The 25089-nt window shown below is 46.8% G+C and overlaps 1 protein-coding gene across 3 annotated transcripts in view; it reads right to left on the bottom strand.

Annotated features, from left to right (window-relative positions):
- Positions 1-25089, bottom strand: part of WTAP (WT1 associated protein) — a 115661-nt gene that overhangs the window by 25287 nt on the left and 65285 nt on the right. For 2 of the 3 annotated variants that reach the window (XM_075339579.1, XM_075339580.1), the window contains 2 exons: positions 15418-15545; positions 7892-8070 (listed from right to left, as the gene is read on the bottom strand). In XM_075339579.1, coding sequence (XP_075195694.1) covers positions 7892-8070; positions 15418-15545 — 307 coding nt within the window. Of the gene's footprint in view, positions 1-7300; positions 8071-15417; positions 15546-25089 lie in introns of all 3 variants that reach the window. The other variant, XR_012751611.1, reaches the window with a different exon arrangement.

The raw sequence follows: 25089 nt of genomic DNA, 5'->3' as shown, positions 1-25089 counted from the left end.
TATAAATGGAAAGTTGAGTGGAAGGAAAACGTGTGGTAGAAAAAGGTGCATAAACAACTGAAATAACTGCAGCCTTGATAGGATTGTTAAAAAAAAAAAAAAAAAAGAATGCCATTCAAAAATTGGGGGAGATTCACAAGGAGTGGACTAAGAGCCATCACACAGACGTATTCCAGGACATGGGCTAGCACCTGTCGCATTCCTTGTGTCAAGCCACTGATGACCAATAGACAATGCCAGAAGCATCGTACCTGGGCCAAGGAGAAAAAGAACTGTTGCTCAGTGATCCAAGGTGTTGTTTTCAGATGAAAGTAAATTCTGCATTTCATTTGGAAATCGCGGTCCCAGAGTCTGGAGGAAGAGTGGAGAGGCCACAATCCAAGCTGCTTGAGGTCTAGTGTGAAGTTTCCACAATCAGTGATGGTTTGGGGAGCCATGTCATCTGCTGGTGTAGGTCCACTGTGTTTTATCAAGACCAAAGTCAGCGCAGTCATCTACCAGGAAATTTTAGAGCACTTCATGCTTCCCTCTGCTGACAAGCTTTCTGGAGATGGAAATTTCATTTTCCAGCAGGACTTAGCACCTGTCCACACTGCCAAAAGTATCAATACCTGGTTTAATAACCACAGTATCACTGTGCTTGATTGGCCAGCAAACTCGCCTGACCTAAACCCCATCTATGGGGTATTGTCAAGAGGAAAATATCAGACCCAACAATGAAGACTAGCTGAAGGCTGCTATCAAAGCAACCTGGGCTTCCATAACACCTCAGCAGTGCCACAGGCTGATCGCCTCCATGCCACGCCGCATTGATGCAGTAATTCATGCAAAAAGAGCCCTGACCAAGTATTTAGGTATTTACTGTACAGACTTTTCAGGGGGGGACAATATTTCTGAGTTTAAATTATTTTTTTTCAGTTGGTCCTATATAATATTCTAATTTTTTGAGATGACGACTTTTGGGTTCTCATTGGCTGTAAGCCATAATCATCACCATTAACAGAAATAACTACATGAAATAGATCACTATGTAATGACTATATAATATATGCATTTCCCTTTTTGTATTGAATTACTGAAATATACTTTTGGATGATATTCTAATTTATTGAGATGCACTTGTAGCTGTTCACTACCGCCCTCCTATAGCCCAAGACCAAGGTGCTTAGTCCTGAAGAATCACAGTCCCATCCACAAAAACCTCGTAATAACAGTTTCCTGAGCCTTTTACTTGTTCATATGTACGGTTTTCTCTATAAGGACAGATAGTGATAGGTTGTGTTAATGATACCATGTTTTTCCAAAAATAAGACCTCCCCCAAAAATAAGCCCTAGCAGGGATTTTCAGCATTTTCGGAGCAAGGCTTAAATATAAGCCCTCCCCTGAAAATAAGCCCTAGTTGCGGATCAATAATGAAGTGTCCGTGCAGCTAAAAAGGTTACAGATACTGCAGGACACTTCATTATACACAGCGGCACCCGGCAATTACACTCACCAGACACTGAACGGCAGGACCTGTAGCTATCGCACACCCGCACACATCAGCTCACACACACAGACAGACAGACAGACAGACACACCGGATCGCACACAATCAGATCGCACACACAAAACATCGGATCGCATACACACTCACCTCATCCAGCGACACCAATCTCTTCTCGGCGGCAGAATCCTGAGAGGCAATGCAGTGGAGCGCAGCGAACAGGACCTGCAGCGGGACACGTGACTTGCTTCTCATTCCCTGTGGCCATAAGCGCTGGATGTGATCGCGCACGCGATTGGAGGTGTGTGTGTGTGTGTGTGTGTGTGTGTCTGCGATCGGCTGCGCGTGTGCCTGCGATCGTGTGTGTGTGTGATCGTGTGTGTGTGTGTGTGATCGTGTGTGTGTGTCAGTATGTCAGCTAGGAGCAGGGTAGGGCGGCGTCTCCTGGGAAGTGGGGGGTGGGGGTGGGGGGAGGTGTCTGCTTTTTTGGGGGGGTAAACTTACTAAGATCTCCTCCAAAAATAAGCCTTATTTTTGGAAAAACACGGTAGTGGGATGTGTTAACTAATACACAACTATAAAGCTAAACACAAGTTCTGCTAATGCTACAGCTCTGTCACTAATGAAAAAGGTAATTCAAAACAGGACTTGCCAAATCTCCAGAAGCCTGGAAATAAGGAGACTACAGAATTGTGAGCTGCTCAACCTGAGAAGACCCCTTTAAAGTTTTCAATAGAAACATTTATACTATTTTCCCATGCAGAATTTATTAATAATTCTTCAGGTTTGTATGATGGACACAAAGTACCTCATCAATCCTGCAAATTGATTAGATACAATCCAGGACATATATACAATGGAAGTAAACAGATTGCTACTGAAAGACAGGACGTACATTTTCCGATCTTCTTAAAACTCAAACACTGTCAATGGGAACAACCACATCAAGTAACATTGGTCCTGGTAGAATGCGATTTTTTTATCGCATTCCACTCGGACTGTTTTACTTGCAGTGTGTCCTAGCCCTAATAGTCATTAGTGTTGCATTGTCCCCAGCTGCTCTCTTTAAGTATTGTTTCTCTGAAACATTGCAGCTTTAAAGGGTAATGCATATACTGTTGAAATACCAGCATAAAATCGACTGTCGAGTTCACTTTAAGAACCCCAACAGCAGTCCCATAATTTAGATCACAAACCCACTAAAATTACTTCTATGGTAAAATGAGCACACTTTCTATGACTGAGTGAATCAAAATCAATGACAACAGATGTCTGCTGAGCTTATAACTGAGATGATTAAAAGGAACTTCACTGCCTTACAATCAATGGCAAAACGCACCATAGGCTGGAGTCATACTAGCATAGGGCAGGCAATGCGAGAGCATCGGATGGGATATGCTAATGACCATTGGCTCCTGCTCTACTACGAGCGTGATCCAAGTGTCATGCAACTGTGATCCGATCTCGAAGTCAGATCACAGGTGTGGAAGAGAAGAAATGATCTCTCCATCTCCTCCATTGTCAGCCTGTGCGGAGATCACACTACACTTGGATGACATCATAGTGTAGTCAGTTGTTTCACTTGCACCTCCAGACTTGTTTGGGTGTGAGTGATCCAATTTTTTCCTCAGTCCAATTAGGGCTCAGGAAAAACTTGCAGATCTGAGCTGCAGCATTGTCCTACATAGGGCCGGGTGCAGTGCACGATTTTCTGGCATTACCCTCGTGCGAGTCAGTTTAATCATATATTTCTAGGAGAAATAAAAGAGAAAAAGAAAAAAAATAGTTGTGCAACAAGATGACGCAGCACTATTTTATGAGGAATAAATATACTTATTTACTTGATGTATTGTAAACTAAAATTTTAGCATAGTAAGTGCTATAAAATCTTACTGGACTTGAAAAGCCAGATACTCTTATTGTCTTGCTCTGCCAGAAGAGTCCTTGTGGCCCTTAGGATTGAAATAAAAAAACTGAAAGATGAGAATACTTTTAGTTATCAAGTATGTGGATGTACTATGAACAACAATGACCAGAAAAAAAACTCATACATCAAAAACCTAATTATTAAGTTTTTCCTGAACGCTTTCATGCAATCTTATCACTATCCCAAAACCATACAAATAAGGAGAAATGATCCCCCTAAGCGTCAATGCAAAAACTGATTTAAAAGGAACATCTTTATTACATTAAACACAGCAATGTTTAGACTCATATCTGAGTCATTAGTAAGACTAATAAAATTGACAAACAACCAGATTATGTCGGGTGTGTGTGTGTGTGTGTGTATGTATGAGATGTGTGTGTGTGTGTGTGAGATGTGTGTGTGTGTGTAGCACTGTTCCAGCTCATGATCAATCGAATGTGCAAATTCATCTACAAAATCAAGAAATATAGTGTTTCATTTGCATACTCAATTGATGAAGTTACTGGGGTAGTTTTTTAATAACCTTGATAAAGACTCGCATGCGAGTGGGAGCACTGGTTTTTTTATGAGTAATGTAATAAAGAGGATGTCCTTTTGGAACCATTTTTTGCATTGGAGGGGTTCACTCTTATTCAGCTTGATCAAGGCTGGTGGACTTATACTGCGAGCCTTATTCCATTGAGTGGCTTAAACCCATAATAGTGATAAAAAGAGCAGAAGTACAGCTTGCATCATTTAACTTTATGGGAGAAACCCCACAATTTCAGCTCCCATTGAGAAAGCAGCATATACCCAGTAATTTTTGATTTCCAGCGGTATAGGAGACAAGGAAGGTCCCAGAGGTTGGACATTTATGGCAGATCATGTATATATTAGTGAGCAATACTCTAAGGGTACCTTCACACTTAGCGATGCAGCAGCGATCCGACCAGCGGTCTGACCTGGTCAGGATCGCTGCTGCATCGCTACATGGTCGCTGGTGAGCTGTCAAACAGGCAGATCTCACCAGCGACCAGTGAACAGCCCCCAGCCAGCAGCGACGTGCAAGCGACGCTGCGCTTGCATCGAGCCGCCGTCTGGAAGCTGCGGAGACTGGTAACTAAGGTAAACATCGGGTATGGTTACCCGATGTTTACATTAGTTACCAGCGCACACCACTTAGCTGTGTGTGCAGGGAGCAGGGAGCCGCGCACACTGAGCGCTGGCTCCTTGCTCTCCTAGCTACAGTACACATCGGGTTAATTAACCCGATGTGTACTGCAGCTACATGTGCAGAGAGCAGGGAGCCGCGCACACTGCTTAGCGCTGGCTCCTTGCTCTCCTAGCTACAGTACACATCGGGTTAATTAACCCGATGTGTACAGCAGCTACATGTGCAGAGAGCCGGAGCCGGCAGCACAGGCAGCGTGAGAGCTGCAGAGGCTGGTAACTAAGGTAAATATCGGGTAACCACCTTGGTTACCCGATGTTTATCTTGGTTACAAGCTTACCTCAGCTGTCAGACGCCGGCTCCTGCTCCCTGCTCGCTTCATTTGTCGCTCTCTTGCTGTCACACACAGCGATCTGTGTGTCACAGCGGGAGAGCGCCTTTGAAGAAAACGAACCAGGGCTGTGTGTAACGAGCAGCGATCTCACAGCAGGGGCCAGATCGCTGTTCATTGTCACACACAGCGAGATCGCTAATGAGGTCACTGCTGCGTCACAAAAAGCGTGACTCAGCAGCGATCTCGGCAGTGAGCTCGCTGTGTGTGAAGCACCCCTAAGTCAAACTACTGTTAAGGCTATATGGGAGAATTGTGAAGTGACATCTGAATTTTTACAGAAGAAAAAAGCACTAATTACGTATTTACACTTGTTATGCAAATAACTACTGGAAATCTGGTAAGGTGACAGCCGCTGTCCTAAAGGAAGAGCTTTGGCAATGCCAACATGTCCTTGGTCCTGTGAAAGCTATTTTGAATTGAATAGTAATCTTGATCACTAGTAACTGTAGAGCTTCGTGGTTCTGCCACTTCAACCATTTTTCTATCTGGCTACTGGGAACACACAGAATACAGATCACATTTATGGGTCCTGTTTAGTCACAAGGAGGGCAGTGGAGTGGTCTGCTTCCTCTCAGGGCAGCCGCTACAAATAAGTGTCAAAACAGTTCCCCATCGGTCACTACACAAGGAGGACGTGGTTGAGCAAATTGGCACAATTTTTGTTGTGCCATTTTAATAAGTCTGGTCAGTAGTTTAATCGACCCAATTGCTCTATACCATTTTAAAAAGGTAAACAGAAGTGCAAATGCACAAAACATCCAGTATCGTAACCACTTTTACTGGGAAATGTCAAATTACTTTAATGCCTGAAAATGCTCAGACTAGAATTACATACACACTAGATACAGCACTATCAAAAGAAGTGTGAGATTAATTGGTGGAAAGCTTTGCAGCAAACCACTTCTCCACAATTTTATTATTTTTTTTTAAATTTGGCTCCCTTATTCTTGAAGAGCAACACAGGGATTTACAGAGGCACAAAACTGTGCACTAAAGATTGTACATCCCACCCCACAGTCCTCTGCATAATGTACGAGACCCCCATACATTATACAGAGGGGCTTTAATGCTGCAGCTGGGCTGCTAATAAGGCCACTTTCACATTACGTTTAAGTGGCTCCGTCGGGGCATACATCCGAAATCCCGCCCCTTCCCCCCACAAAACGAGTTTCGGACTTATGTGCCGAAAGGGCCATTGAGTATAATGGAGCAGACAGAGCAAGCGTATGCTCTGTCTTGCACCATTTTCGGGTGTATGCGCTTTCTGCAGGCGGATACCCAGACGTAGCAGACTACGATCGGGTGTTCACCTGCAAACAAAAAGCGTATACACCTGAAAATGGTGCAATACAGAGCATATTCTTGCTCTGTCTGCTCCATTATACTCAATGGCCCTGTCGGTGCATACAGCCAAAACATATTGTGGGGGGAGGGGCGGGATTTCGGACGTATGCCCTCACGGAGCCACTGAAACGCAATGTGAAAGGAGCCTTAGGGTTTACAGAATCTGACTTTGGTGCACTCTTGGATTTTACTGCTTTTAGGTTTTCAATTATAACAATCAAATAAAATAAATAAAAAAAAACCCAAAAAATAAAAAAAATCAGCTAAAACATTTGTGAACAGAAACTGTATGTGCAAACTCTAACTTACCTGTTTTTGTTTAAGACCCTAATCTTAAAAATATGGTTCACACACAAAGAACGTTTTCATATACATCATATCTATTCCAGAAATGTCATTTTCATATTGGAGGGGAAATAATACCATATCAAAGATAGACAAATATATCAAATATTTGATTAGACAATCAAATTACTAAAACTGGATTAGAAAGGCTTCTGTCATCCAAGAAAAAAAAAAAAAAGTTAAAAGTGTAAATATGTAAACCCTTAGTGGCAAACAAACTCAGTGCATTTTTGCCAATAGTCTTTCTTGGCCGCACCTGAAGTAGAAAAGCACATAAGATACAAAGAGCAGTATTAAAACATGTAGAGAAAGTGCACATGAAAATACCAGCAAGCTTAATATAATAGCATGTCTAAGTATTTCAGCTCATCTAGTTGACTCTTTACTACAGTAACTTGCTAACGCTGGCTACAACAGTCTAGTTGCATAACATTATTTGTTGACCGAGCTCATTTCACACGGAGGTGTCTAAAATACCTCGATGTAATGAATTCCCAAAGTAATACCACACGAGAGAGAAGTGTGCTTAAAACAAATGCCAACCTTGTGCTACATGCACCAAAAAGGTGGTTGTTCAAAAGCAAACACTACTCCGGTGTCGAGATAAAGTGTCAAAAGCTATCGATCGGCAACCCCTTAAAATCAAAAATCACCTTAAGGTTTGACATTGGGCCCAGAAGTTCATTGAACAATCATGAAGTCCAGAGTCTTATTTGAACATGCGGACTTAAAATGTCTATAAGTCACTAGGCTCAATGTAAAGAGCAATGAACATCCCACTTTTTACGGGAATTTTACATGTTCAATTACATGCTGTATGGCAAAAGAAAAACAAAAGAAAAACGAAAAACAAAACTAGGTTCTCTCCTCCATAAATGGACACTGACACAATGTGCCACACTTCTTTTTCTGCCTGTATTTTCTTCAATCAGAACCATTTTTGCAAGTGTCTAAGTGTTCTAGAAAATGGGGACACTGTCGGTTGCGGCCTCTTCTTCGGATTAGTCCGATGCGCTCAGGCCTCCGAAGCAAATGAAGGGAGGAAAATAAAAAGCTGAAATAGAAGGTTCATCTGATAAGTTTTACATTAAGCATTACAAGCTGGACAATGTAAGAAAGAGGCTTTTTTGGCTCACAGAGTCTGAGTCTTGGTGTGCAAAAGGAGTACTTGGCCATCCCACCATAGCACTCTCGCAGTGGGATTGTCAGGGAAGTCTTGACTGGGGAGTATTTGGATTGTTTACCTATCAGGCGTAAATTTCCAGGCACTCAGTTCATTTTGGGCTTGTTCCAGTTTGTCTTTAGTCTGTTCCAGTTCGCCTTTCATTTTGAGGAAAAACAAGTTGATGGCCGGGTCAACCATAGTAGTTCTCAGCTGGGCAACACTTGGCTGCTGGACTTGCTTGAGATGCTGAATTTGGTTCTGGATAGAGGAGCCAATAAAAACAATTACCAGCTTATCAGGCAAGGAAGATTACAGACCGAAAGTGTCCCCATGGGTTAGACATACATTAGAATGCGTTAATAACCAGATGGAAAACAATTACATTTTTTTTTAAAGTCTTGCAGAAGAATAAGTCCTTTGTTTGTTGATTTTATCGAACAATATTTTTGTTGCCAAAAATCCCTGAATGATCTGGGGACATGTGCAGAGAGGAGGCCAAAATGAAGCTTTAAAGAATACATAGGCGGGTGACCCAGTATAGATGTTAGGAGCAAGAATGCTCCACCTCGCTGCGGCTCTCCCCTCCTAGAAAGATGCATGAAGATGTCAGACTCCTGTCAGGAGACCCACGGCTAGTCCATGCATCGCAGCCTGAAACTGGACCTATTTGCATGGACGATTGCATATGCCTTTATATAAATGTTAAAATATGCTGTCTACATGACTGGAGCAGTCTGTTCAGGACATCCAGGCATTTGAGCTTTAGAATAACAAAAAAATCTTCAACCTAAGGCTATGTGCCCACGCTGCGGAAAATGCGCGGATTTTGCCGCGGATTTCTGGCGGAAAAGCCGCGGATTTGCCGAAAATCTGCAGCAGCGGCACTTCCCAGCCATTTCTATGGCTTTTTGGAAATGCTGTGCCCATGCTGCGGATTTTTCCGCAGCGGATTTGGTGCGGATTTTGATCCAGAAAAATCTGCAACATGTCAATTATTGTTGCGGATTTTGATCCGGATTTTGGCTTCAGAATTGGGGGGAAAAAAAATCCGCACCAAAATCCGCACCTTTGAAAAGGTGCGGATTTTGCGGGAACGATGCGGATTTTCATGCAGAAAAATCCGCAGCAACATTCTACCGTGGACACACAGCCTTAGGCCGCTTTCACACATCTGGTTGCGTTGCGCATGGAAAAACATATGCAACAGATCCGTTTTTTTCCCACCGCATCCGTTGCATAGGTTTTTGAGCCGGATTGTGCCACACTGCAAAAAAAGAGAATTTTGTTTACTTACCGTAAATTCTTTTTCTTATAGTTCCGTATTGGGAGACCCAGACCATGGGTGTATAGCTTCTGCCTCCGGAGGACACACAAAGTATTACACTCAAACGTGTAGCTCCTCCCTCCGAGCATATACACCCCCTGGATAACCAAATCTAGCCAGTTTAGTGCAAAAGATGAAGGAGAGTAGCCACCCACAAGTAGAGATAGAGCAAAAAAACGGAACAACCGGAGCCTCTGTCTACAACAACAGCCGGTGATAACACGCAGAACAAGAGCTGCCAACAGGCAACAGGGAGGGTGCTGGGTCTCCCATTACGGAACTATAAGAAAAAGAATTTACGGTAAGTAAACAAAATTCTCTTTCTTAATCGTTCCTATGGGAGACCCAGACCATGGGACGTCTCAAAGCAGTCCATGGGTGGGAAATAAAACAGAAAACTGAGAAGTAGGCAAAACCTAACTTCACAAATGGGCGACAGCCGCCTGAAGGATGCGTCTGCCCAAGCTCGCATCTGCCGAAGCATGAGCATGCACTTGGTAGTGCTTCGAAAAGGTGTGCAGACTAGACCAAGTGGCAGCCTGACAGACCTGCTGAGCCGTAGCCTGGTGCCTGAAAGCCCAAGAGGCACCGACAGCTCTGGTCGAGTGTGCCTTGATCCCCGGCGGGGGAGGCACCCGAGTACACTGGTAGTCATCGGATATGGCCGACCTAATCCAACGAGCTAGGGTCGGTTTAGAAGCCGAGAGACCCTTGCGCTGACCTGTGGTCAGCACAAAAAGAGAGGTGCACCGCCTAAGAACAGCGGTGCGTGACACAGATCCGGAGCGCCCGCACCAGATCTAAAGTATGCAACGCTTTCTCAAAGCGATGAACAGGAGCCGGACAAAAGGAAGGCAATGAAATGTCCTGGTTAAGGTGGAAAGGAGACACCACCTTAGGGAGAAAGTCCGGAGTCGGACGGAGAACCACCTTGTCTTGATGAAAAACCAAAAAAGGTGACTCCGAAGAGAGCGCAGCCAAATCAGAGACTCTCCTGAGAGAAGTTATGGCCACCAGAAAGACGACTTTCTGTGAAAGTCGAAACAAAGAAACCTCCCTAAGAGGCTCAAAGGGGGGCTTCTGTAAGGCCGTGAGGACTAGATTAAGGTCCCAGGGATCCAAAGGCCGCCGGTAAGGTGGAATAATGTGAGATGCGGCCTGCATGAAGGTGCGCACCTGAGCCAGTCGGGCGATACGCCGCTGGAACAACACTGACAGAGCCGAGACCTGTCCCTTAAGGGAATTGAGGGATAGTCCTAGCTGCAGACCGGACTGTAGAAAGGACAGGATGGTCGGCAAGGAAAAAGGCCAAGGGGCATGGCCGGAAGAACGACACCAGGACAGGAAAATTCTCCAAGTCCTGTGGTAAATTTTGGCCGAGGAAGACTTCCGAGCCTGAGTCATAGTGGAGATGACTTCGGGAGGAATGCCGGAAGCCGTCAGGATCCAGGACTCAAGAGCCACGCCGTCAATCTGAGAGCTGCAGAATTCTGGCGGAAAACGGACCTTGTGAGAGAAGGTCTGGGCGGTCCGGGAGATGCCACGGCACCGCTACGGACAGACGGAGCAGGTCTGGGTACCAAGCTCCCCTGGGCCAGTCTGGAGCAATGAGTATGACCCGACGGCCCTCCATTCTGATCTTGCGCAGGACTCTGGGCAAGAGAGCTAGAGGGGGAAACACGTAAGACAGACGGAACTGGGACCAATCCTGAACCAGCGCGTCCGCTGCAAAGGCCTGAGGATCGTGGGAGCGAGCCACGTAAACCGGGACCTTGTTGTTGTGCCGGGATGCCATTAGATCCACTTCCGGCAGATCGACCGGAACACTGCCGGATGCAGAGCCCACTCGCCGCTGTCCACGGTTTGACGGCTGAGATAATCTGCCTCCCAGTTTTCTACGCCTGGGATGTGGACTGCGGATATGGTGGACTTGGAGTCCTCCATCCACTGAAGGATGCGTTGAACCTCCAACATTGCCAGGCGGCTGCGAGTCCCGCCCTGGTGATTGATGTAGGCAACTGCTGTCGCGTTGTCTGACTGGACTCGAATGTGCTTGCCCGCCAACAGGTGGTGAAAGGCTACGAGAGCTAGGAGCACAGCTCTGATTTCCAGCACATTGATCGAGAGGGCTGATTCGGACGGAGTCCAAGTGCCCTGCGCTCGGTGGTGGAGACATACCGCTCCCCAGCCGGATAGACTGGCATCCGTGGTGAGGATCACCCAGGACGGGGCCAGGAAGGAGCGTCCCTGAGACAGAGAGAGGGGCCGAAGCCACCACTGAAGAGAGCTCCTGGTCTGTGGCGACAGAGCCACCAACCTGTGCAAGGAAGAAGTCCGCTTGTCCCAACAGTGGAGAATGTCCAGCTGCAGAGGACGCAGATGGACCTGGGCAAAGGGAACCGCTTCCATTGACGCCACCATCTGACCCAGCACCTGCATGAGGTGCCTGATGGAATGACGGCGGGGTCTCAACAGAGAGCGCACCGCCAGATGGAGGGACTGCTGTTTGACTAAGGGCAGCTTGACAAGTGCCGGCAGAGTCTCGAATTGCATCCCTAGGTACGTGAGTTTTTGGGTCGGGGTCAGAGTGGACTTGGGCAGATTGACAAGCCACCCGAATTGAACAAGAGTGGCGAGAGTGAGCGAGACACTCCGCTGACAGTCCGCACTGGATGAAGCCTTGACAAGAAGGTCGTCCAGGTAAGGAATCACTGCCAACCCCTGGAGGTGCAGAACCGCAACCACTGCTGCCATGACCTTGGTGAATAGTCGCGGGGCCGTGGCTAACCCGAAGGGGAGAGCCACGAATTCGAAATGTTCCTCTTTGATTGCAAAACGTAGCCAACGCTGGTGTGAAACTGCAATTGGCACATGCAGATAGGCATCTCTGATGTCGATGGATGCCAGGAAATCTCCTTGGGTCATTGAGGCAATGACTGATCGCAGAGACTCCATGCGAAAATGCCGCACCTGAACATGCTTGTTGAGAAGCTTGAGATCCAGGATGCCTCCTGAACACAAAGCATTGAACTGCCTATATTTGGTTATCCAAGGGGGTGTATATGCTCGGAGGGAGGAGCTACACTTTTTAGTGTAGTACTTTGTGTGTCCTCCGGAGGCAGAAGCTATACACCCCATGGTCTGGGTCTCCCATAGGAACGATGAAGAAACCGGATGTGTGAAAGCAGCCTTAGCTACAAAATAACTCTCCTCCAGAAAGAAAAATCTCAAGGGCTACCCTGCAAGCCAATGTTAAACCCTCGACATGAGATCGACATCTACCAAACCAGAGAAAGCAATCTTTAGTACATATCATACATTGAAAATGAATAGAGGAATTGACCAGCACAATTCACATTCGGACACCACCTCCTCTTGCGGCTCCACAGTGTACATAGAATCTTACATTGTCACATAAAATACATTCAGCATAAATTAAGAGTCACTCTTGTATTACCATGCAGCACTATCCTGGCCCCCCAAACTGTCTCACAATGTTACCTTATAGCTCAAACCAGGAAGCTTCACAAAGTGTCACACACACACAGTGAAGAGTCCAGGCTCTTAAGGTGCCAGAACCTGCAACACCAAATAGGTGAGGAAAGCGTTTAATTTTCCTAAATATCAATTGAGAAAGGGATATATTTACTCTTACTATATGAGGCTTCCATATGGCGAGCCGTCTTTTCTTTTAAATTTGTTTATTGAAAACTATTACCGAACAATAATATATGTATTCTAAAAAGACTTATTCAGAAGCAAAAAAACAAAAAAAGTACAGCAATAGGAGTTAAATCAGGCAGTTGCTCTTTAATGGCTAAAAGGGATCTTTTGCATTATTGCTGCACATGTAAGGCTGGGGCCACACGGGCACTACTGCGATCCACTTGCATGAGACTCGGCTCGTGCTGGCAGTACAGCAGAGCCGAGTGTCATGCCTGTGTCCTTGCAACTGAGGTCCGTTCGTGCGAGCAGACCTCAGCTGCGGGGGGCTGGCCGGCACTCAGGAGGGGAGGGAGGGATTTCTCTCCCTCTCTACTGCGTAGCCGGCTATTGCCATTCTCGAACTGCACTAGCAGTACACCGGTGTACCGCGAGTGCAGTGCGATTTTTCTCTCGCCCCATTCACTTGAATGGTTGCGAGAGAAAGAGACTCCGCTTACAATCGCAGCATGCTGCGATTGTTTTCTCGGTCCGATTAGGGCTGAGAAAATAATCGCCCATGTGTGCTGACACACAGGCTAGAATTGGTCCTAGGGGAATGCGATGTTTTATCGCACTCCACTCGCACTGTTTTTCTCGCCGTGTGGCTTAGCCCTAAGAAGAAGAAAAACCGGGGTTGGTCTGGGTTCCATCATGTGTCCATTTTAGAATGGACAAAAAAGGCATCATGCAGAATGTAATTTTCAGTTCTAAAGAACGTACACACAACAGAACCCAGACAGATCCCATCATCAATGGTCCTACTGCTTCTGTATGCATTAGTTATGCGACAGATTTGTTCTAGACTTTAAATAAAGAGGACCAACCAGCAGGATTTTCATATATAAAGTAAAGCCAGTGGTATACTGGCACTAGCATGCTGAATGGAGCCATAGCTTTTGTTCTGATATTGCATGTATTATCTCAGAAATATGTGCAAGTTACAGAAATGTACTTTATTTGATTGATAGCAGCCCCAGAATATCTAATAGGTGGGTCGGGGTTTGCGATTTATTCCCGCCCCTGTCTGCTCCCTGGCCTTGGTAAATGTTAAGGTACCGTCACACATAACGAGATCGCTTGCGAGATCGCTGCTGAGTCTGTGACGGTTTCTGTAGCGATCTCGTTAGCGATCTCGTTATGTGTGACACCTACCAGCGATCAGGCCCCTCCTGTGAGATCTCTAGTCGTTGCAGAATGGTCCTGGCCATTTTCTTCAAAGGCGATGTCCTGCTGGGCAGGACACATCGCTGTGTTTGACACTGTGTGACAGGGTCACAGGGACTGCTGAGATCGTTATACGGGTCGCTACTGTGACTTGTATCATTCCTGCATCGCTGGTAAGATCTAACTGTGTGACATATCACCAGCGACCTTCCAGCGACTTACCAGCGATCCCTATCAGGTCGCATCGTTTTCGGGATCGCTGGTAAGTCGTGGTGTGTGACTGGGCCTTTAGACTGTATGGGCTGCATTTTCAACACGCCCTATCACGTGAGAGACATGACTCACTTGGAAGAAGCCCATACAGTCTAGCATCTACAGAGGCCTGGCAGCAGACAGGGGCAGGAATAACAAGCAAAACACAACCCACATACTAGCTATTCTGAAGCTGCAATCAAATAGCAGTGCATTCCTGTAACTCAACTTACACATTTCTGAAATAAAACCTCCAATCTCAGTACATAAGCTCTGCTTATATTCAGCCTCCCAGAGCCAGTATAACACTGGCTTTACTTTGTACATGAGAATCCTGATGGTTGGTTCCTTTTAAAAGGGAACCTGTCACCTGATTCATGATGCGAGCAGCATGAAGTGGAGCCTGGCTGCATGATTGCAATTGGTATATTTTTCTCCAAATCATTCTGGTGTTTTAGAGGAGTTCTACTTAAGAGTTTGTCCTAAAGTTGGATTGGAGTTGGTATCTAAAAAAATAAAAAAAATAAAAACCCCAGCATACCTGCATAAGAAATAGCCTAGTAAAAAAGGATGTTCTAAGTAAAATAAATAGCGTAAAGGGAATCAGCCAGAGCGATTTTCCCCCACCTTTGTTATATGGTCAAGTTGCTTTCCGAAATAATGTCCTTCACTCTTGACTAAAAGCCATTGAGCAGTCATTGAACTGTAGCTAGATTCAGAGGCTTGAGAAGGGCTTTGACAACACTCAAGGCCACATTTAGATAATTAAAACAGATCGGTTTTGAGGGTGCTTTGCTTTGACAGATTGCCTTTAAAGTCCTGATACATCTTTTTTTCGTCCATACAGACAAAAAATAATTGTTAATAATGTTTAATAAAGTTAAGTTTTATTTACCAAAAATGTTGCAGCCTTATCTCACGCATTACTTTTTACAGGATAAAAAAAAAAACAAAAAAAAAAAAACCTGCTGAAAGAGTTCACATGCTGCAGATATTAAAGAGCTGCAGCAATACCAGACAGCATATAAATACATTTGTACAGTTTTCCAAACAAATTCAATCCCTTTTTCTCAATTTAGATGATTCCATTAATATTCCAAACATAGTTAGAAAAAATAAAAATACTGTAAGGATTGTGTAGAAATTCACTTGGAACTAACCGTGCATTCCTGCATCTCCTGCTCCTTAGTAGCCAATCTCATGACTAATATATTCTCTCTTCTGGCAGACTCTTGCTGTTGCTGCTTAAGTTTTTCTTCAGATTCTCGAAGTCCAGTCACATCATTAGCTGCAGACACAAGTTCAAAACACACATAAGACTTCATTTTTGGGGGGATAAAATATAAAACAAATGGAAGCTGATAATCAAATGTACAATATTTGATACTGGAACAATAAAAATAGAGACTGTGTTTTAATCTTTATAAAAAAAAAGTTAAACACCCAGGAATAAGTAAAGCCCCCGTCACATTTAGCGACTTATCAGCGATCCCGAAACACGATACTACCCGATAAGGATCGCTGGTAAGTCACTGGGAGGTCGCTGGTGAGATGTATAACGATCTCTGCTGTCATTGGGACCCTGTCACACAGTGTCAAACATAGCGATGTGTCCTGCCCAGCAGGACATCGACTTTGAAGAAAATGGTCCAGGACATTCAGCAAGGACCGGCGACCTCACAGCAGGGGCCAGGTCATTGCTGGATGTCACACACAGCGTCATCGCTAGCAAGATCGCTGTTGCGTCACAAAAACTGACTCAGCAGCGATGTCACTTAGTGAGATGTGGCCTTTAGGCAATTGGGTATTAAGTAGTAAGCACAATAGACTGATAATATTGCATATTAAAGGGGTTGCACATGTTTATCCTGACAATTTGCAGTCACTATGTGACTACAAATACATGGATACTGGCAACATTCTGTGCATGATGTGAGGATTCACACGTCTGTAGTCAGACTGTTGTCATAAACCTGGATAATCCCTATAAAACAAGTTACAAGTAAAATTCCATTTACACGATCCAATAATTGGGAAACGATTGTCCATTGGAAACGTCAGACACTTCTCAGCCTGGCGAAAAAGGCCAATGATCTAACTCATCTAAAGCTCAAACGCTCGGTGGTTTGGATGTGATGACTTAGAGTAACTATGGTTTTAATTTTTTATCTCATAAATCAATTATACATGTAAAAATTTGCAAATCTGTAATAAATCTAAGAGAAATCTGCTTTTTCTCTGCTGAGGGACGGATCATTTTTAAAATCTGTAGTTAGAGGACAGATCTTTACATTACTGACATAGGTAAAGGCATGAGCTACTGATTAGATTCTCTTAGGCTAGTTTCACACTTGCGTTGGACGGCTTCCATAGCATTGCATTGTGTGACGGATGCAACGGATGCTACGGATCGTACAAAACAACGGAAAGCTTTTTTTTATTTTTTTTTTTCTTCTTTACACTGTCACTTGCCGGCGGCCGGGCGGGCGCTCAGCCGAGCGCTGTCACTTGCCGGCGGCCGGGCGGGCGCTCAGCCGAGCGCTGTCACTTGCCGGCGGCCGGGCGGGCGCTCAGCCGAGCGCTGTCACTTGCCGGCGGCCGGGCGGGCGCTCAGCCGAGCGCTGTCACTTGCCGGCGGCCGGGCGGGCGCTCAGCCGAGCGCTGTCACTTGCCGGCGGCCGGGCGGGCGCTCAGCCGAGCGCTGTCACTTGCCGGCGGCCGGGCGGGCGCTCAGCCGAGCGCTGTCACTTGCCGGCGGCCGGGCGGGCGCTCAGCCGAGCGCTGTCACTTGCCGGCGGCCGGGCGGGCGCTCAGCCGAGCGCTGTCACTTGCCGGCGGCCGGGCGGGCGCTCAGCCGAGCGCTGTCACTTGCCGGCGGCCGGGCGGGCGCTCAGCCGAGCGCTGTCACTTGCCGGCGGCCGGGCGGGCGCTCAGCCGAGCGCTGTCACTTGCCGGCGGCCGGGCGGGCGCTCAGCCGAGCGCTGTCACTTGCCGGCGGCCGGGCGGGCGCTCAGCCGAGCGCTGTCACTTGCCGGCGGCCGGGCGGGCGCTCAGCCGAGCGCTGTCACTTGCCGGCGGCCGGGCGGGCGCTCAGCCGAGCGCTGTCACTTGCCGGCGGCCGGGCTGGCGTTCAGCTGAACGTTCGGCCACCGCAAGACAAAATAAAGTTTCTGATTTTAAAAAAAAAAAAAAAAGCATGTGCAGTGAAATCCTGAGGATTCCGCTGCTCAAAACAACGTTACAAGCTGCGTTCCTCCCGCTGGGCGGAAGCAACGGAGCGTCGCCCAGCGGGAGCAAAGCAGGTCCTTTTGGCACAATCCGTCATCCACACAAGTCTATGGGAAACAGCGGAATCCGTTAACGGATTCCGCTGTTTTCTGAAAGGGCGGATTGTAACAGAAGGAAAACAATGCAAGTGTGAAAGTACCCTTAGCTAAGGCTATGTGCACACGTGTGTGCGCTCTGCACCGCAGCGTAAAGTCACTGCATGTGCGCTTCAGAGCACAGCTGAAAAGCTGCGTTCTTAAACTTTGGTGACTGCAGAATTCCTACAGAATTCGTGCGCTCTGGATGCTTCCTCTCCCACAGACAGAATGGAGACAGCATGCAAAGCGCACGAAAGAAGTGACATGTTGCTTTTTAGAACACAGCGATTTGGCAGCATACAAATCGCTGCGTTCTAAAACGCAACGTGCGCATGGATTATGCATAATCTTCATAGATTGTGCTGGGGACGCAGGACGCAGGCAGTTACGCTGCGGTGCAATACGCAGCGTAACTGCATGCAAATACGCAACGTGGGCACATAGCCTAAAAATCTGTCTTCATTGAACACATTTTACCTGCGAATTAGGAATTTTGAAAATGAATAAGTCCTGGAGAAGAAGACAGGAGATTTTGCAGAGAACATACTAGGCTATGTGCACACTATGACGTTTTTGAACTTTTCAAAAACACTGTGTTTTTGGCTGCAAAAAAGGCTCAAAAACCCACCCACGGCAAAACCGCATGCGTTTTTACGGCGTTTCGGTAAGTTTTTTGGCTGCATTTTGCTGCATTTTTCCAATGCATTGTATGGGTGAAAAACGCAGGAAAGAATTGACATGTCCATTTTTTTTAGCTCAAAAGCGCAGCTAAAAAAAAAAAAAAAAAGAAAAAGAAAGCTGTGTGCGGACAGCAAAAATGAAAAGTCAGACTTTGCTGGGGAAGCAAAGTCATGCAGATTTGAGCCCAAAAACGCACAAAATGCACCCGAAAAATGCTCACTGCGCGCACACACTCTTAGGCTATGTGCCCACGGGAGCTCGCACCTGGGGGAACCGCAGGTTTTCCGAAGCTGCTCCCCGGAATCTGCAGCTATTGTTAGCTGCGGTAGTACAGCGGAATTGCTGCGGTAAACCTGCGGACATTGCTGCGGAAGTCCCAACCTCTATCTCCATAGTGGAGGGCCGGGATTTCCACAGGTAATTCCGCAGAAAGAATTGACATGCAATTAAGTACGACTGCGAGACATCCACAGCATATTCCGCAGCTGCACGTAACAGCAGCGTGGACACAGCACTCCCCATGTCCCATAGGATAACATGGGGAGTGTCTGTACATGCTGAAACCTGCAGATTTATCTGGAAAAGCCGCGGATTTTCCGCAGATAAATCTGCAGGTTTAATCTCCTGTGGGCACATAGCCTTACAATGTTTTATTTTCATGTGCATTATTGATTTACGGAATTAAAACAAATGTGAACTCTAACAATCTGTCACCAGGTGTTTGCTACCTCATTGTAGAGACAGAGCCCCTGATTCCAGCAAAGCGTCACTTTGTAGTTTTGATAAAAATCACTGTTTTAATCAGCAGGAGATCATGACTCCTAGTAGTAAACCTGTCATAATCCCCAATTAGCTTGAAATCTTACCAAGCAGTCCGAAAAAAGGCCCCCCACTGATTGTACATGGTCATAAAGCTGCCAGTATACACAAAGCTGAAAATCATGGTGTGGACAGAATTATACAGAGCTCAGCAGTCAGAGAATCAGTGTATCTGCTACAAATTATAAATATTAGGTTATCTATCTCGATAGAGATTTTTTTTTTTTAATAAAATAAGAAAATTTAACCCAGTAAGTGATTCTTCGCCAAATTCTTCATCAGGTTCTCAGCCCCTACATCATGATGCTTTCATGTGGGGTCCCAAAACATAGCGACTAATTCCCTTCAAGCTTGAATTTTATATTATATATTGCATAAAGATGCAGTATTTTTCCAAAGAAAAATGGATCTCTCTGTGAAGTCACCCTTGGGCTAGGGACACGTCAGTATTAAAAAAAAATAAAAAAGCAAAACAAAGTCAGATTTTTATCCAGAAATGTGGTACGATTTTGTAGTCACTTGCCATCTGTGTGCAATCCTTTTTCAATTCTGTGTCACCTGAGGGGGCGGTAGTGCCGGCATGTGTGCGGTGATGAGGGGGGCGGTAGTGCCGGCATGTGTGCGGTGATGAGGGGGGCGGTAGTGCCGGCGTGTGTGCGGTGATGAGGGGGGCGGTAGTGCCGGCATGTGTGCGGTGATGAGGGGGGCGGTAGTGCCGGCATGTGTGCGGTGATGAGGGGGGCGGTAGTGCCGGCGTGTGTGCGGTGATGAGGGGGGCGGTAGTGCCGGCGTGTGTGCGGTGATGAGGGGGGCGGTAGTGCCGGCGTGTGTGCGGTGATGAGGGGGGCGGTAGTGCCGGCGTGTGTGCGGTGATGAGGGGGGCGGGAATGCCGGCATGTGCGCGGTCATGAGGGGGCGGTAGTGCCGGCGTGTGTGCGGTGATTAGGGGGGTGGTAGTGCCGGCGTGTGTGCGGTGATTAGGGGGGCGGTAGTGCCGGCGTGTGTGCGGTGATTAGGGGGGCGGTAGTGCCGGCGTGTGTGCGGTGATTAGGGGGGCGGTAGTGCCGGCGTGTGTGCGGTGATTAGGGGGGCGGTAGTGCCGGCGTGTGTGCGGTGATGAGGGGGGCGGTAGTGCCGGCGTGTGTGCGGTGATGAGGGGGGCGGTAGTGCCGGCGTGTGTGCGGTGATGAGGGGGGCGGTAGTGCCGGCGTGTGTGCGGTGATGAGGGGGCGGTAGTGCCGGCGTGTGTGCGGTGATTAGGGGGGCGGTAGTGCCGGCGTGTGTGCGGTGATTAGGGGGGCGGTAGTGCCGGCGTGTGTGCGGTGATTAGGGGGGCGGTAGTGCCGGCGTGTGTGCGGTGATGAGGGGGGCTCTCTCTCTCGGCTAAAGAAAACTAACGCAACGTGTTATTTCACAGGAATCCGTTGCCCTTATCACACTATTTACAACGCATCTGTCACATGCGTCACACAACGCATTGTGACGGATGCCAAACAACGCAAGTGTTAAATGAAAGTACCCCAAGTCTGCTTTCACACTTGCGTTGTTTTGCATCCATCACAATCAGTTGTGTGACTGATGCAATGGATGCGTTGCAGATAGTGGCACAACTGATGTGACTGATGCTGCAAAAAAGATCCCTTGCTTTGGTTTTTTTTTTTACTGTGTTACTGGCGGCAAAGCTTTTGTGAACGATCAGCTGATCGTTCACAAAAGGCGGCGGCCGCCGGGCGATCAGCTGATCGTTTAGAAAAGGCGGCTGCCGGGCGATCAGCTGATCGGCCGGCTTTTGTAAAAGCCGTCCACCATCCAATCAGCTGATCGTTCACAAAAAGAAGCCGCCGGGCGATCAGCTCATCGTTCACAAAAAAAGGCCGCCGGGCGATCAGCTCATCGTTACGGCTGTTGGAACTGAATTTACAGTAGATCAGTGTTTTACTGTGAATATGCTCACAGTAAAAAAACTGATCCGCCGCACACAAAAAACGTTACATTCAGAGTTGCTCCCGCCTGTCAGTCAGTAAACGACTGATCCGTCAAGCGGCGGATGCAACGCAGGGCAAGCATCGGTCACAAATCCATCGCTAATAGAAGTCTATGGGCAAAAAAACGGATTCCTGCAAAATAGTTTGCAGGATACCATAATTCCTCAAGGCAATGGATTGTGACTGATTGAAAGCAGCCTAAGGGGGTACTTTGCACATTGCGATATCGCTACTACGATGTCGTCGGGGTCAAATCGAAAGTGACGCACATCCGGCGCCAGTAACTACGTCGCAACGTGTAAAGCCTAGATGCACCGATAAACGATCGCAAAAGCGTCGTAAATCGGTGATCTGTGTAGTGTCGGTCATTTTCATAATTTTGCTGCAGCGACAGGTACGATGTTTTTCCTCGTTCCTGCGGCAGCACACATCGCTGTGTATGAAGCCGCAGGAGCGAGGAACTTCTCCTTACCTGCCTCCACCAGCAATGCGGAAGGAAGGTGGTGGGCGGGATGTTTACATCCCGCTCATCTCCGCTTCTATTGGCCGCCTGCCGTGTGACGTCACTGTGACGCCGCAAGACTTGCCCCCTTAGGAAGGAGGCGGGTCGCCGGCCAGAGCGACGTCGCACGGCAGGTAAGTGCATGTGAAGCTGGCGTAGCGATAATGTTTGCTACGGCAGCCATCACAAGACATCGCATGTGCGACAGGGGCGGGTACTATCGTGCTCGGCAAAGCTATCATCGGTTAGCGATGTCGCAGCGTGCAAAGTACCCCTAAGAGTCACATGAACAGCACTGACATTAGGTTAAAAAAAACAAACAAAAAAAAACGACCAGCACTTAGTAGAATAAGTAATTTTGGCAGAACAACTGCAAAAAAACTGCTGGAAAATAGGAAGAAATTTACCATACATTAATACATTAGGCAAAGTCAAGATTCTGAAACCTGTAGCATGTGGATATCTATTTGTAGCTTCAGGATACTGCAGTCTTGTATTGACACAAAGAGAACCATGATTGAGCGTTCTTAACGCTTGTTTCATCTTAATCTTCTATAACCAACAGGCTGCTGATCATCTATTAAACCAGCAAAGCTCTCAATCATCAGGTAAAATTATTTTTTGCGCAGTACAAGACATCATGGTTCTTGGCTGTGAATCATTCTGTGTAAATAGGACTGAATGTGGAGAACAATGGCAGCCTATAGTCCCTGAACAATTATTACAGATTATTCAGCGCACATCATTTACTGAGGTGTGCCAGTATAGATAGGTCATTAAGGGAAATCTCGCAGCAGGTTTTTGCTGCTATGTAATCTAAGGGGTACTTCTCACAGAGAGATCGCTAGCGAGATCGCTGCAGAGTCACAGGTTTTGTGACGCACCAGTGACCTCATTAGCGATCTCGCAGTGTGTGACACTAAGCAGCGATCTGGCCCCTGCTGTGAGATCGCTGATCGTTACACACTGCTCTGGTTCATTTTTTGCTTGTTGCTCTCACGCTGTGAAGCACACATCTGTGTTTGACAGCAAGAGAGCAACAATCTGAAGGGAGCCGGCATCTGACAGCTGCGGACACTGGTAACCAAGGTATACATCGGGTAACTAAGCAAAGCGCTTTGCTTGGTTACCCGATATTTACCTTGGTTACTAGCGTACGCCGCTCTCAGGTTGCCAGTACTGGCTCCCTGCACACGTAGCCAGAGTACACATGGGGTAACTAAGCGAAGCGCTTTGCTTAGTAACCTGATGTGTACCCTGGCTACGAGTGCAGGGAGCCAGCGCTAAGCAGTGTGCGCTGGTAACCAGGGTAAATATCGGGTAACCAAGCAAAGCATTTTGCTTAGTTACTCGATATTTACCTTGGTTACCAAGTGCAGCATCGTTTCCACGAGTCGCTGGTGGCTGGTGAGATCTGCCTGATTGACTGCTCACCAGCGACGCACCAGCGATCCTGACCAGGTCATATCGTGGTCGGAATCGCTGGTACGTCGTTTAGTGAGATGGTACCCTAAGGACAGCATGCAGGGATTAAACAAAAAAAAAAATAAAAAAAAAATAAAGTACCGTATGCCTTATCAGGTTGTGTGTACATAGAAAGCAATTTTCATTGCTGGACTACATTGTCTTGTGCACAGCAGTCCAGCACGCTCCCTCCTATGACTTACACCTCACTGATGTATAATCTCTATAGAAGAGCCTGATGTGGGTGGGGGCAGCTCTCAGCTCTGCTATATCTAAAAGAGCTCTGTGTCAGAATGGTTGCACCCAGGAATCTAAGTGATAAATCATTGAGTCTGTTTGCCCACAGTATTTTGCTCTCAGATAAGGGTGCAAAAACCTGATGACAGGTGCCCTGTAAATGATCGCCGATTGGTAAAGGTTGTTTATTGAAGCCGGTTGGTCCATGTAAACCAGTGGTCTCAAACTCTGCTGTGTAAATGGGCCATGCATCAAATAATACAAATTTTATTTGATGGGCTGAATTCTTTGTGGAACAAGATGACATTTTCAGCTATATTGTATTTCCTTTATGGCTTTTGAACGTTTTTTGGGAACATTTTAGGGGGTTTATATATTTAAACATCGTCAGCTGATGTTTTAAGAAAAAACCATGTCACAGCCACACTGTCTGACCTTACCCTAAAGGTAGGTTTGCACAATGCATTTTTTTGGGCCACAGTTTTCCAAAAAGTTCAGCTTCTCTAAGAACGTTAACTACCAGAATATACTGTGGTTTCTGAAAATATGATAAATACTGGGCTAGGCTCCCTATGATCAGTGTTCAGAGAATAATAAAATATTCAACATTAGTGACTGATCTCACAAATGCTCTTTAACCTGCAGAATAACCCTATATATGCAGGTAATAGCATTAAAGGGTTAATGAAAGGTCGTGAAATCTGAAGCAAATCTACACCAGTCCATTCAGTGTATTTTGATTATGCCATAATTTTTGAGTAACTGTGTGAAATGTATCACTTTTAGTGGCAAAAAGTCACAAAACATTTCAAGAACTAAAAGACTTAAATTCCATGAACTGTATGCACAATAGCTGAAACATTGGAAGCCAAAGACAGCAACTCATCTGACAATATTAAGAAAAATTGCTTATCTCCACATACCCTGTTTCCCCGAAAATAAGACACTTATATTGTTTTTTGCCCTGAAAAAAGCACTATGTCTTATTTTCAAGGGGTGTCTTATTCACGAGGAGACATGGTTGGGGTAGGTTTACCCCCCCACAAAAAGCAGACCCCCCCCATCCCAGGATCGTCATACTTACCAGCCCAGGGCGTCTGCATGGCTCCCAGATCCTTCTGTGATCTCCCATCAGGTACGCTGCATGCCTCCCCTGCGTCTGGTTGACATCAGATCACACACACACACACACACTTCTCCCTGTGATCTCCCTGCAGCTGTGCTCCCCTGTGTCTGGCTGAGATCACACTCACACACCCACCCCACGATCCCAGCAGCTGTGCTGCACGCCGTGCTCCTCTACCTCTTGCCGACACTCAGAGATCCAATCGCTTACGTTCACACACAGTCACACATCTGATCGCATACACTCACACACACACACCCCACTTCTCCCTGTGCCCTCCGGTGGGCGGTCCCAGCAGCTGTGCTGCACGCCGTGCTCCTCTGCCGACACTCACAGATCCGATCGCATACACTGACACACACACACTCACACATCAGACAGCATATACACACACACACACGATATCGCACATACGCGCTCACATACTCAACATCCGGAGATACCACATGCTTCCGGCCATGTGATCCTTGGCAGGTCCTGGAAGGTCACTGCACACACAGTATCGCCGCCGAGAAGCAAGCGATACCACCGTATGTTGTGAGTGTGTGGATGCGATCTAATGTGTGTGTGAGAGTGAGTGTGATCTGATGGGTGTGTGTGTGTGTTCCGCCGCTGCAGGACCTTGATGCGCTCACCTGTTCCCGGTCGGCGTC

Source organism: Anomaloglossus baeobatrachus, chromosome 3, assembly GCF_048569485.1.
Source record: "Anomaloglossus baeobatrachus isolate aAnoBae1 chromosome 3, aAnoBae1.hap1, whole genome shotgun sequence".
NCBI classification, from domain to species: domain Eukaryota; kingdom Metazoa; phylum Chordata; class Amphibia; order Anura; family Aromobatidae; genus Anomaloglossus; species Anomaloglossus baeobatrachus.
Note: the sequence above shows the minus strand (reverse complement) of the source record. Positions and strands in the feature narration are given on the sequence as shown.